Source organism: Pezoporus occidentalis, unplaced genomic scaffold (assembly GCF_034315485.1).
Source record: "Pezoporus occidentalis ecotype Australia unplaced genomic scaffold, CSIRO_AGI_Poc_V1 ctg104, whole genome shotgun sequence".
Lineage (NCBI taxonomy): Eukaryota > Metazoa > Chordata > Aves > Psittaciformes > Psittacidae > Pezoporus > Pezoporus occidentalis.
The window spans coordinates 1,074,165-1,088,044 of record NW_026912822.1 but is presented as its reverse complement, the minus strand read 5'-3'; the positions used below and the strand labels follow the sequence as shown (position 1 = coordinate 1,088,044).

General features: G+C 43.5%; 1 protein-coding gene across 3 annotated transcripts in view; it reads right to left on the bottom strand.

Annotated features, from left to right (window-relative positions):
- Positions 1-13,880, bottom strand: part of TBX15 (T-box transcription factor 15) — a 96,034-nt gene that overhangs the window by 16,817 nt on the left and 65,337 nt on the right. For all 3 annotated transcript variants that reach the window (XM_062618216.1, XM_062618231.1, XM_062618225.1), the window contains exons 4-7: positions 11,585-11,756; positions 11,057-11,224; positions 7,700-7,764; positions 297-394 (exon numbers count right to left, since the gene is read on the bottom strand). In XM_062618216.1, the coding sequence (XP_062474200.1) occupies positions 297-394; positions 7,700-7,764; positions 11,057-11,224; positions 11,585-11,756 (503 nt within the window). The remainder of the gene's footprint in view (positions 1-296; positions 395-7,699; positions 7,765-11,056; positions 11,225-11,584; positions 11,757-13,880) is intronic.

Below are 13,880 nucleotides of genomic sequence, written 5' to 3'. Positions count from 1 at the left end.
CTGGTTTGCCTAGCCCTATGCTCTATCCTGCTCCTCCTTCTGTCTCTTGAACTCCAGCTCTAGCACTGGGGATGCCAGGGAATGAAGCAGCTCCATTGTACTTCATCGCACTATTCTATTCTATGATTCTGTAAGGCACTGCCTGTCCACCATTTCCATCCATCCTCTCTCCTCTTCCACAGCAGTCAAGGGCTCAAGAAGGTATCTGACATGCCCATTCTAGCAGCAGGACGCACAGCAGAGCACACCTTCTTGTGCCCTTTCTACAGCTCTTTTCATGCCTTTTGCTCACTCACCTTGCTGCTTCTGCATGGTAGTGAAGTCTTCAAAGGTGAGAGTGCGCACAGGAGGCCTCCAGAAGGCATAGGTCTCCATAATGGCTTCCAGCCCCGTCCTGTGCAATGAAAATAAAACAAGCAGAAAAGAATGTCAGTTGGCAAGGGTATTGACAGTGGGGGAAGAGGGCTCCGACCTCATTTGACAGGCTGCCAGCAGCCACCAAAAGGTCACCTTGGCATCTGTGAATTCCTCAAGCAAGCCTTCCAGCACAGGTCACCGGAGGAAAGTGCAATTCCCCAAGTGCAGGATTGCGAAAGTTCTTACGAGTCTCTTGGAACCTTTTAAATCTTTTTATATTTAACAAATATCCCAGACTTTATGCATTGCAGGGGACACATGACTGCCAGATCCTTAAAGCATACTTTATCATAAAGCAGGCATCCACACTCTGGGGATGCAAGCTGTCATGCAAACAAGGGCAGTCTGGGATTCAGCCTACAGAATCAGAGATTTTTGTGAATTGCCTTTCCCCACCACTTTGTAGCTCTGGATGCTGTTCTGAAGTGCTATGGGAAGCCATCAAAAAGGGAATCTCCTTGGTTTTGGAGTTCAACTAGAAATACATAAGATGCTTTTTATAAAAGATCGGTGCCATCTCTGCTTTGGGTCCCTAATTCACCGCAAAGACAGTACCAAAGAGAAAAAGACAAACTCAAGTGAGAACTTCTCCTGTTGGTCTCAGATTTGTTCTTAATTTCACCACAGAATGCCAGCTCTGCTGAACATCTCTAGTGAGGACATAGGTGCATTGTTAGGAAAAGACCCTTCTTTATGAGATAACTGCCTGGAGTTTCTTCCTAGGAAAGATTTCCCTCTGGGGAAGCTGCACATTGCTCCATTCCCCCTTCCTCACCTTCCCCTGCCTCTTTTCCAGCAGTAGGTTATAGCCCTTGCACTGACTGAACACGACTAGAGATGCTTCATCAAATGTGAGAACATATCCCCTTTCAGTGCAAAAGGCTCTAACATCCCCAGAGCCTCTCATCAAATGTTGAGCTGATACTGGAGCTGCCTTTTGCTTGTGAAAATGTCTTTCTGCACGTGCCTCCACTCACTCAGTTAACTTTCCAAACTCTCCCCGGAAGCTCAGATGCTTTAAATACATTGGAGTTGGCAAATCAAACTCTGTATTTTAAGAGGAGGTTTAGAAGAGAGGTTGTTGCATGGTGTTTATTAGCTGCTAAGCTGTTAGAAGTAGAAACAGAAGACATCTCTGCATAGCAGTCTCACACTAGTGCTGAGCACATTACAACAAAACTATTTGGTTAATACAGTGACCTCTGCCAGCTCATGGAGCTCAGAGACAACAAGGCAGCACAGAATGTGAACCCATCTGCTAAGCTGGGCTCTATGTGCAAAAGCAGCTCTTTGACTACCGGTACCACCCCCAGGATTTCCTCTGCTCCCTGTGTGAGAAAGCCACACGTGTTCAGGCTCCACCTGCTTCTCAACACACGCAGCCGGGAAGAGAATGGCACCTTTTTGCAGCCTCATGAAATGATCCTCAGTACAAACACTGAGGGACGACTTCCTGGTACCATATAACCAGGGGGCATAAAATGCCCTGACCAAGCTGCTCTGCAACAAGACCTGCTCTTGGAAGGACCTAGCTTGCTGATTAAAACCAAGTAATAGATGCAGAAATGCAGACTGAAGTGTCCAGCTGTGCTAATCCAGCTGCTCTGCATCTGCCACAAGGATCGTGCAGGGAAATAAGGAGGCCAGCTCACTAAAACCAGTGTTCACAGTCTGGCTCAGATATTAGATCCCTGTGCACATAACACCACTCTGCACCGGCATCTGACTTCCAGCTCTGCTCTCATGACTCCCTTCCAGTAAAATCCAAGCCCTAATGGGAGGTGGCTCAGTGAAACTGTCAATGCAGGTTAAAACTGTTACCCCTGCCTCTGCCTGGAGCCAGCATTGGTTTCAGATCAGGCTTATTCATAGTTCTAGAGCTTCTAGCTCTCTGTCTACCACTTTCCCCTGTATCAATTCAGTTCTTGCAACTACCCTAGAATTCGTACTTCTAAAAGAAAAGGGAAAAAAAAAAAAAAGAATGGGGGAATAATAAAAAGAAATAAAAGAGTAAATTAGGAGTTATATAGTGCTGTCAAGGGTTGGACTCCATTGTGCCTGAGAGGGTAAATGGCAGCAGTGGGGTTACCAGAGCAGCTTGCAAAGCTGCTCTATTCCTGCCCTGTATGACAGGGAAAGGAAAAATGTGACTAGGAACCCACGTCCTCCCCACTCCAGGGGAGCAGGTCTAGAACAGCCCCTTTGCTGTGGACACAGTTCCTGTCTACCTCCCTTTTCCATACTGCAACTGCCAGCAGCAACACTGTGGCTTCACTGGATTCCCCGATTGCCCTGTAATGCTGAGGGCACCTCTGCAGCCACAGGTGCCTGAAGAATGGATGCCAAACTCCACATCTGGCTTAAAGCCACCTCTTTCCTCTTCCTGTCCCAAATGAGAGTCTTTTACTCACTCCTAGGTGTGCACATGTTGAACATGCATTATAAAACACCCTCTCTTAAGTATGTGGGTGACAGAGCTCAAAGTTATGTCCAGTTCCCTTATGCACAAAGTTAAGTCTCTATATACTAGATCATCCTTTTTTCCTGTTGATTTGTTTGCGCAGAACAAATGTTATGAGTGTTTTTGAAACAGTATCTAAGCAGAACACATCCTTACTGAACTTTTGCATCCTTCCATGCATCAGACAAGACCCATGAGACAGCAGCCTCACATGCTAGCTAAACTGTGAGGCACCTTCCACCCCATGTATGGAGTCTTGCAGAAAAAGAACATGCAGCCATGCAGGAAACAGCTTTGGTGGGAAGGCACACCACCTTTCTGGGACTGATTTTACCACTCTAACCACAGCCTTTCAATATGTCTTTTTTCTTCTGACTGTGATGTATTCCTATTTCTGAAAGGAAATGTTGAGGTGAGGAGATGGGAATCGAGAAACTCCATTGCTGTCAATTCTAAAAACCCTCACTCCCATAGCAGTTTATGACACTGGTCTGGTACCAAGATATCCAGAGCCACATCACATACCTCCACCACAGGACAGAAAGGCAGTGCTCTTCTAGTCAGCAGAAATACTGAAATGCTATTCTGTGTGTTCTAGCCCCTAACAGGGGAAAAAAAACCCACATTGCCAATGAAGAGACATTTTGGGACAGCAATAAATGCTGTTTTCAGCATTTCTGAACTGTTAGCAGCTTCTTTCTGGGCTTTGGTGAGGGCTGCTGGTACCAAGTGTGATGGACATTATGCATATGTCATCCACTCTTTCTTCCAAAAACTGCACTGAAAAATTCACTTCAAACCATCTATCAGGCCATAAACCCTCCCCTCTCACACCATCTTTATAAAGGAAGTAAAAAAAAGTATCAGAAGAGGACTCACTGCCAGCTTCATTTTAATAAGGTCAGTCCTTTAAAACGTATCCAAAATTCTCTCTTTTTCATTCATTCTTTTATATTTAGTGCTATAAAGTTTTAATAATAGGCAATAAATGAAACAGTTCCATTGTCTGAAAAATGAAAAAAGATGTACAAACTATCTGCGCACCTCCATAATCCATCCCATATGGCCAACCTTGCCATTCCCACTGCACGCAGGATTCAGGTCATCATTGCATTGTTCACTGGGGAAGCCAAACTACTGGCTCCAAGCACCCCCCTGGCTCTCTTATCCTAGACAAAAGCTCAAAGAGCATTTCCAACACAAACAACTTCTATTCACCTCAGCTGCCCACATCTGAAAGAAAAGTGTTGTTGCTTGCTGTCAGATTAGGGTTTTATTCTTCCATGACCCTGCTGCGTTTCCTGACTCTTGTCCCTGCAGGTTTCCTCCTGGATAAGGGGCTTCTGCAAGCATCCCACTGTCAGATGAACTTTACTCAGTCTCCAAAAAAAAGGTTCTGTGGCGTTAAATCTGCACCCTCACTACCCAAACATTTAGCGAGCTGAGCTCCATGTGTCAAGCCTCTGGTTCTCAATCTCTTGAAGTTCAGGAAAGCAATTAATGCCTGCCTCATACATGTACTATGTAGGTATCCTTTCACCACCAGGACTAGTTGTCTTGTTCAACTTTTACAGATGCTTTACGTGCTTTTGCAGATAAAGCAGAGAGGGACCAAAAACAGTGTAGAAGGAATCTCTAATAAGCGGGTAAGACTTGACCTTCCAACACAGGCTAACTCCATCCATCAGGGCTAATGGCTACATTACTGAACACCATTAGTTAGCATGGTTTGAGCACAAAACAATGTCCAGCTAGAGTTGTTTCCCTCTGAAATACCTCACTGCTCCTTCTCCCTGCAGAAGGACTGGCGCAGTCAGCTGTGAAGGAGACAATAACACAAACAACTGAAGGAGATCCAAAAAGGGATCTGTGAAAAAAATTGCTCCACCAGATGGATACAGGGAGTTCCATCATGATGGGGTGTCCCCAGAGCAGGAGGGGTTTAGCAGTGTCTTATACTAATGAAGAGAGACCATAGTTACAAGGAGCTACAGAGGGAGGCCGTGAGTTGATGGAAGTGAAAGATTTTAACGGGAAACTGTTTTTAAAAACAACAGTTGACTCCATAATTTCTGCAGCAGGCAACAACAGTGAAACAATATCAGGATGCAAAGTAAGTGAAGGAAAAACATCCATCTCCATTTCATGGAAAAGCCTCAACACAAGGCAGAAAGGAAATGTCCCAGGAAAGAAGTGGCCTAAGAGGAGTTCTCCGAAAACCTCTTGGATACATACTACACTTGCCTGCTTCACAAAAGGTCCCTTTTTCAAATTACCCCATTTCTTTTCCAAAGGAGGCCTACAATTTCAGTGGGACGTTCTCCACATCCAGCCTAATGCACCGTAGCTAACCAAGGCTGTGTGGACGTGGAAAGCTACAGAGCATCAAGATTGACACTCCAGCTGACCAGTGATCCTGATGAGATTACAGATTCACAAGAGGAAGAGAAGCTAGCCAGCACAGTTAAGAAAAGTCCCATTTGGAGAGCCTTTTCAAGGCATGGCTTGGACCTTAATGCTTTTCTCTTTCCTATGTGCACATCTATGTACATGTCCTCTTTAAAGGGAGCAGCTGAGCATTAGAATGTCCTCCACTAGCTGACAACAGCAGTGCAACCTTAGCCAGACCACTGCTTGTGAGGCAGGCGCCTGACTGCTATATATGCTTGCAAATACCTTTGCCTGTTTTTTCTTCCTAAGGCCTCAGGCTGCTCTCTTTGATGTGTAATACCTTAAAGATTTTAATTCCTCTTTACATCAGCAGAGAGCTTTACTGAGCCCTCCCCACAGCTGCAGCCGTGTAGCAATTTCCTGCCCTTTCTTAAATCAATGAGCTACAAAGATCAGTAATTCCCAACCTTTTCAGGAAACTGTCCAAATTCACTGGGCTAGGACCTTATTAATGCCTTCCATGTTAATCTAGCCCACCATGTACCTGGAACTGCATCAATCCCTTTTCTAAAACCAGCCTTCAGTGCAGCTGTATCTCTGCACACAGGGAAGACCTTGTACCCAGGGCAGATACTACCCACACACAGAAGAGGAGAGCAGAGAAAAAGTCACATGTGCTTCAACTATGAGAACTAATGGTCACGGCAGGGATTAAATAAGGGTGGTAACATATTTTTGCATAGCTATAGTAAGATGATAACAGAGGAGCTGAGCTAGGAAGTTGCTAGGTCAGTAAGATGTCTTCTTTGTGAGCATTTAAATGAGTGATGAAAAACACAGGGCACTTGCCCAGTCACTGAACGCTTCCCATACCAATCCATGAACGCGGCAGTGGTTCTGGTGAGCACACACAAGAGGAGCATGCAAGTAAAAACTGAATTACAGTGCCCATGGGGGCTGCAAATGAAGGCTATGCAGATGACTTGCACTCTGGTCTGCACGCTCAGAGCCTTGCTTTACAGTCCTAGGGTTCTTGTAACATACTCATATATGTCTAATTCTATAAACAATTTAATGTTTGAAGCCTTTGTCACAGTGATTTAAAGGATGCCCCCAGTATATAGATCTGAAATATTTAGACCTGCTGCACACTCTGATGGAATTATGAATGGCAGAAAAAGTTGAGACTTTTTTGTTTGGACTTTCTTGTTCTTTTTTGATAACTCTGTGTCTTTTACTAATTCAAAAGGGTTTTTTTTAATTTAATCTCCTGGTTTATTATTGAGTTTTTAAAATATAATGTATTCTAAATAGCATTTAAGTTGTTCTACTTAATCTTTTCATAAAAATCCTGACAAAATTAAGTGACACAGTCAAAGTGAAACAATTTGACATCACTGGAGAGAAACTGAAATTGTTTGAAATGAAAGCATTTTTGCACTTTTATCCTGCAAACCTATCAAAAATCTTAGTTTTTATGCTAATGTAAAACAAGCATTTGTACTCCAAGTTTGGAAATTTCCTGTGAAAATCCAAATTTAAAAACGCCTTTCAGACAGCTCTACATGCAATAAAGAACAAGCAAAAGTATCTCCTACTACCTTCATTATTTTTCAGAGTGTTAGCCTGTGACCTATTTGTCTTCTTTACAGTCTGCAATCTTACATCTTTCTATCTCTGGTCTTCAATTTTGTAATAAAAAATATATTTTTTTAAGAATCTCTACAGTATCTTTAGAAGTTCATTTATTTTACCTAATTCTTTGGATATCATAGGACAATATCAGTAAACATTAATAGTTTACTAATGACTTATCAGAATGTTTAATTTTGTTTCTCAACAACAAATGGGAAAGCTCAGAGGAACACGAAAATGATAGAAATGATCATAAACAAATTAATTATCCAGCAGAAAAATATAACATAACATCCAGCAGAAAAAAATAACATCCAGCAGCAAAACACATATACAGAAGAAAATAGCCTTGAAAGTAGTGGCAACAGAAGGGGTTCAAAGGTAGCAGTGAATGGGAAATTAAACATATGACACCAAAAAATGCAGTCACAGAAAAAAATGTTGTCAAGCAGGAATTTCTTAAGCTGTCTAAGGATATCAAAACCTTCTGTCAAGGTTTTGGACTGCAGGATCCAGGCAGAGGTAGGAGCAGCACTGGAGGAGACTTCTGTAAAGAAACAGGGTCGGACTAGCTGGCTAATCTGGTGTTTTCTGGGGTAGCCATCAATATACATTGGATCTGTTCAGGCAAAGTAAACAGTCCTTCAAATTCCTCTAACAACTAGTCTACAGCAGATTTCTCCTGTAAAAATTAATTGGGATCACAAAACACCTTCCTCAGCCTTCAATGCATGCCCTGTGCACTCATGAGGGGAAGGAGAGATCAGTGAGAAAACACAAACAAGCTCCTGTTACCTGTTTCTCCCAGAATCTCTGAAACCTTTAGCGAAGGGGTTTCTGTCAATTTTTAATCTGGTGATCTATAAAGAAAGAAAATGAGAATTGGTTATCTCTCCAAATAAGTTTTTTGCTTTCAGAAAGTGACAATTATTGATGATTACAACTCTTGACAAAACCACCTGTACAGTGATCTTTCATACGTATTTCCCCAGACTTATATTAAAGTTCCTCTTCTGTTATCCATGAGCAGCTGATTCAATCAGCAAATGAATGGTGCCAGAGGCAGAAATCTGGCAGTATCAGGAAACCTGGCACAGCACTGGGGCTGAGAAGCTGTTCCCAAAGTAGAAGCACAACTTGGGCCCAGGATATAACTTATCAATGGCCATGTGGTTCAGGAAGCAGGCATTCTGCTCAGGTTTGGCTGGTATCTGCGATCATCCCAGCCTCAACACTCTGGATATCCAGCAGCTGGATGCACTCATGGACCTTCAAACACTGCTAAGGAGAAAAGACAAAGCACAGGCTACAGCCTCCAAAGACAGCAGCTGGCCACTCAGCCACGTGCAGAAGGTGCTGCTCTTCTGGTCAGCATCTGGGTGGCCTTTCAAGGGTTTTCTGGTCTGGAAACCATCTTTGTTTTACTTTTTCCCCCCTCCCCTAAACCAAGAGGATGACAGCCAGACTGAATGCTTTGGGGAATCTTCCTTCCTGCTTTATTTTTAGGCACAAATTCCATTCTGGTAAATATGGAAAATAATACTGGGGGGTTGACCTTGCAGCCTGTGGTATCATACTCCCTGTCAGCTATCCCCCAACCTGGTGCAGCATGAATGCTTCCCTCTGCCAGCCTCAGTCCCCGAGACCCTGCCTCTGGGGTGAAAAGAGAGTAAGATCTCAAGATCCTATCAAATTTGAGGTGTTTTTGCTGAAACTGCTCAAGAAAGATGAGTTTAATGCAGACTGATCTGAAGCGGATTTGCAGGTGGTTTGCTTCTGTCAGAACGAAGTCCTTACTGTGGATATTAACCTCAGATCTGGAATGCAGCTCCTATTTTTGCAGAAGCTTAATTTGTGAACTTAATTTCCGCTAGCCTGACTTTGCAGCTGTCCTGGGACTTGTGTGTACAGAGACAGATATGTTCTGTGGAGGATGGAATTACAGCAGAGGGAATCCCTGTGGTGGATTTGCTAACATTTTACAATTGTTTCCAGAGACGCTTCTCCCAGTAAGACAAAGTTTACAGCCACGGGAGGGCATACAGGCATATTCATGGGATTTCCACTTATTTGTAATGAAAAGACTTCCTCAATCCTGCAGAATCTCCTTTACTGCCATTATAAAAATGCCCCCCAAAAGAAAATTTAGGGGGCAAAACCCCACGTGTTTGGAATCCAGAGAAACTGGAAGAAACTTCAGTGCTTCCTTACAGTGAGCTAGCTTATAGAGCCAGTGCCTGAGAGGTGCCCTCCCTTGGCACCTCCCGTATCAGTGTAATTATGTCTTACAAGTCTGGTCATTAGGGAAGAATGACAGGCTTATTTCTTGTCAATTATCCTTTCTTTTTCTTCTTTCTATATCTGGGCTACAGTTAAAAGTCTGTGGAGTACATGCACTGGGGGGGGGGGGGGGGGGGCAGGAAATTTCTAGTGCTCCAATGACTGGAGCAAACCCACCATCGTGTTGCAATATTTTTTTCTGCTGGAATAGTGGATCCATTTTGGATCCTGATTTAAGTCATTTCAAGTGGACTAGACTGAGAAAAAGCTAGGAGTGGGCATTCAGAAGCAGTCATGAGAGTGCTGTCAGGATGTTGCTATAAACTGCCCCAAAGTGATCTGACATGGGACTGTCCCTCCACTCAAGAATACTAAATATAATGATGTCCACTGTGTTCATGAAGCCATTCTCCAAAAGAATATAAATCATCATAGAAAAAAAAAAGAATTTCTTCACTGTTTCTGGTTCAAGACTCCTCTGCAATTTATGGCAGCAAATAGTATAACCTATTTCCCTAAGAGGCTTGATAACAGGTTATTTTTCTTCCAAGACAGTTTGTGCCCTCATTCTTCTAGCTTATAACAATACCTTACGTTCTTTAAGCAGGCCCACTATTAACACAGCAAAACTTTCACCAACTGAGATTCTGGTTCACATAGCTGGGAAAAAAATACCTAACACAGCCCTTTTAATGCCCTGACAACCCCCACCCTAAGAAGGAGGGGAATGGCAGGAAAGGGAAATAGGATGTGCACAGTTACCCCTCACTTGAGAATAAAACAGGGAGTATGTGTACATGAACAAGAGAAAAGCAAGCTGGGCCAGAAGCATTAGAGGTGGTATGAAGGCTAATAGGAATCCTTAAGCAGAGGTAGGTGGCAGGTGAGCAGTATATGAGGAGACTGCAAAGGGAATGGATGGATATAAGAAGTTTATACATTTATGTGTGCAGTGAACATGCCTGCAGAAGCAATGAAGCAAGCGCCTCCTCAAAGACTAGGACACGATCTTTCACTGCCCACTGAAGGAGAAGGGGAAGCAAACATATAATTCACAGCACAGGCTTCCTGAATCTCCTTTCTTTGCTGGTGTCTCAACTGCTCACATTTTACTAACAATTAATTTCCACTTAAAGATATAGTATCTTTATATATAGTATCTATAGATGGACAGGATACTCTATAATCAAACACTAATGTGCACTGAGATTACATTTCTTAATGCCAAGAAGACTAGCTTAAGAAAAAGGGCAGATCAGTGACAACATCAAGGTCTATACAGAGAGGATCCTCCTGTGGCAACATCTTTTCCTTATGATATCTGAAGTCAATAGTAACACTCTCCACTGGGAATTGTGCAAGATCTGAATCAAACATGAATTATGCACGAGAATTTCAGTTCACGTGCCATACACGGACTGCTGCTGCTTATGTTCAAAGGCTTCTCTTGTCAGCAAACTGATAAGATTGTGCTTCTCTGAAATTTTCTTGCTTCACTGCTTAAAAAAAAACTATGTGTTTTCACTGTGAGATAATAGAACTGGACTAGTTGTACTGCCTTAAAATTACAGTGGGGATAGGGCACTGTAGTTTGTACCATGAAGCAGCAAGGCAATGTGAACATAATCTCTTTATGGTTGACATCGCCTACTTACTTTACAATAAAAACTGCAGGCACCTTATCTGCAAGGTGTTTTCCTGGCTAGATGCCTCATGTCTACACACTGTAGCAGAAATAAAACATTGAACCTGTGAAGTGTATGCCCTTCTTGAGCTACGTTTCTCAGCAAAGTTAACATTTCAAACACATCGAGTGCACGGATGTTTTATGAACACCCATCACAAAAAGAGTCTGAAGGCATGCAGCTTTACCTGTTGATTTTGGTAAGCTGTCACTGTTGTGAAGACAGTCTCAGGGAAGTTGAAGGTTTTCACCCCATCTCCTGAAGGAACTGGTTTTGTAGGGGAAAGATCACTGCTGAAATCCTTGCGGATGACATGAACACGGGGCTGGTACTTATGCATTGAATGCAAGATTATCTGAAGAAAAAAAAACCAAAAAAATAAGAGAAAGGATTATTTTCCCAAATACTCTACATGTGGTTCAGATGTACAAGGAAGCAGGGCTGAAGTAAGGCTAATATGAAGAAAATCGCCCTTTTCTTACAAGCATGTATCAGATTTTGACTATGTGCAGAGAGAAAAGAGCTTTATAGGATCAGGCAACATTTTGAGGAAAAATACTGAAGCAGGGAAAAAGGCTTCATAGCTGTGAAGAGTGGCTATAGACATGTGTGCCCAGCAGGACACAGGAATATCAAAGCAGCAGCAGCAGCACCCTTTCGAGCCTGAGAAGAGCAAGGCTAGGGCAGCAGGCACCAGCGTTAGCTTCTAACTTACATGGCCTTGATCATCAAGCTCGTTGTTGGTCAGCTTGAGCTTGTCAAAACTGACCACCTGCCTCATCCAGGTGTCTCCAGAAGCCAGTGAGTCAGGATGGATGTAAACCCTCGGGGGCACTGGGGAGTCTGCATTGCCAGCCACCATCCACTTGGAGCTGTGATACACATACCTGAAAGAGGAAGGGTAGATGGCTATGGGAAGTTGTCACTCATTCATTCACTCACTCACTCACTCACTCACTCACTGGAGGAACATTTCCAGGGCTCCCCCTCTACGGCCACCCTACCGCATACACCCCAAGCTCTCATTTGCAGTCAGGGTAGAATGTGCTTTATTGCAACCTCCTACCTTCTAAATGAAAGCCAGATTACCCCTGAGCCACTTGTTCAGACTTGATTCATTATTAAAACCACCTTTGCAGCTCTTTTCCCTGTAAAACTCTGCCACATGTGGCTTCTCAACTCCTTAACCCTTTCGGAGTCACAGGGTGGAAAATGTGAGTAAACAAAGCCCTCTCTGAAAATGTTAATAAATGCCCTGTAATTTCTGGCAATCTGCAATGGCTGTCATGCCAGACTGTGCAAAACACATGTGTCTTCACACAGAAAGAGCAAAATCCAATGGATACCACTAAAAAAAAACAATAAACCAGAATTTGTTGGTTTGAAATGTTGCAAAATAGGAAATTCCACGTAGTATTGCAAATGTTGAGATTAGAGTAAAAAGTAACTTTTGTGTTCCTGATTTTTTTGTGATCTTCTGTGTTCCTGATCTCACCATCCCAGATACACCATAAATTTCTCTACTGAAACTTTGCCTAGACACGTTTTTTTTGCTTTCTGTCCTGTGGCTCCTTCAGCCTGAGGCATTTCACAACCAGTCCTGCTAACACCTCCGGGTTCTGCCCTGTGCTGCCCCTCACTGGGTCTCTGCTCAGCTCTGCTAAGCTATTTCAGTCCATGCCTACAAACAGTGACTCATTTCCTGTATTTTCACAAGAAAAACAAAATAATAATAATCTGCTCCCTTCACTGCTAGCTTGCTCTATGTGGCTACAAAAGCAAACAAGGACAGAAACAAAGTGTAAGGCAATATATTACTTTTCAATGTTAGTGCTGTCAGAACACTCAAAGAAAGTGGGAAAACATCTAGCTGAGTATCAGACTCAGGATACTGCCCAGGAAAGTGTTTTCCTGAGAAACTCTCTAAACAGTCTGAGAGCGAAAATGTAATATTTAGCTTTTGAAACAGAGGATCAATTCTTGAATCTTTGAAATGTGGTGCAGTGAAGACTATCTGGGGAAAAGTCTGACATACATACCTATCCGGACTTGTGCAAGGCATCGGGCACTGTCCTGCGTGACATTCTTGCCTCTAACTGCCCAATGTCTAAGTGGAGACCACTTACTGGTGTTCCCCAGGGGCCAGAGGTGTTCAACCTCTTTGTCAGCAACACAGACAGTGGGATTGATGCAGCCTTAGGAAGTTTGCTGACAACACCAAGCTGCGTGGTGCAGCCGACACGCCAGAGAGAAGGGATGCCATCCAAAGGGACCTTGACTGCTCTATGAAACCCCACCTGGAGTACTGCATCGAGCTCTTGGAGCCACAACATAAATAAAACATGGACCTGGTTGAGCAAGTCCAAAGGAGTGACACAAAGATGATCAGAGGGCTGGAGCAGCTCTGATCTGGAGACACACTGAGAGAGCTGGGCTTGTTCAGCCTGAAGAAGAGAAAGTTCCTGAGAGATCCTATAGCAGCTTCCAGTGCCTAAAGGGGGCCTACAGGAAATCTGGAGAGGGACTTTTTATAGGGGCAGGTAGTGACAGAACAAGAGGGAATGGCTTTAACCTGACAGAGGAGAGATTTTGGTTAGATATAGGGTGCTGAGGCACTGGCACAGGGTGCCTAGAGAAGCTGTGGCTGCCCCATCCCTGGGAGTGTTCATGGATGGGACTTGGAGCAACCTGCTCTAGTGGAAGGTGTCCCTGCCCTTGAGAGGGGTGTTGGAACCAGATGATCTTTAAGGTCCCTTCCAACCAGAACCATTTTATGATTCTGTGAGTCTATGATGAAAAGATTTGCTCTCAGGGGTATTTAATGAGTGTGAATAAATCACCTCTCTCTGGACAGTTTTCTGGGATGGAGAGGACCATGAGTTTTCCATAGTACGTTTTAGGAGCAGAATCCCATTAATATCAGAACACTCTCTTCCTGTCTTTCAGCTCAGCTGTGAAGATTCACCTCAGGGTTTCTCAATGGCTCTACATTGTAATTTAGGGCCCATATC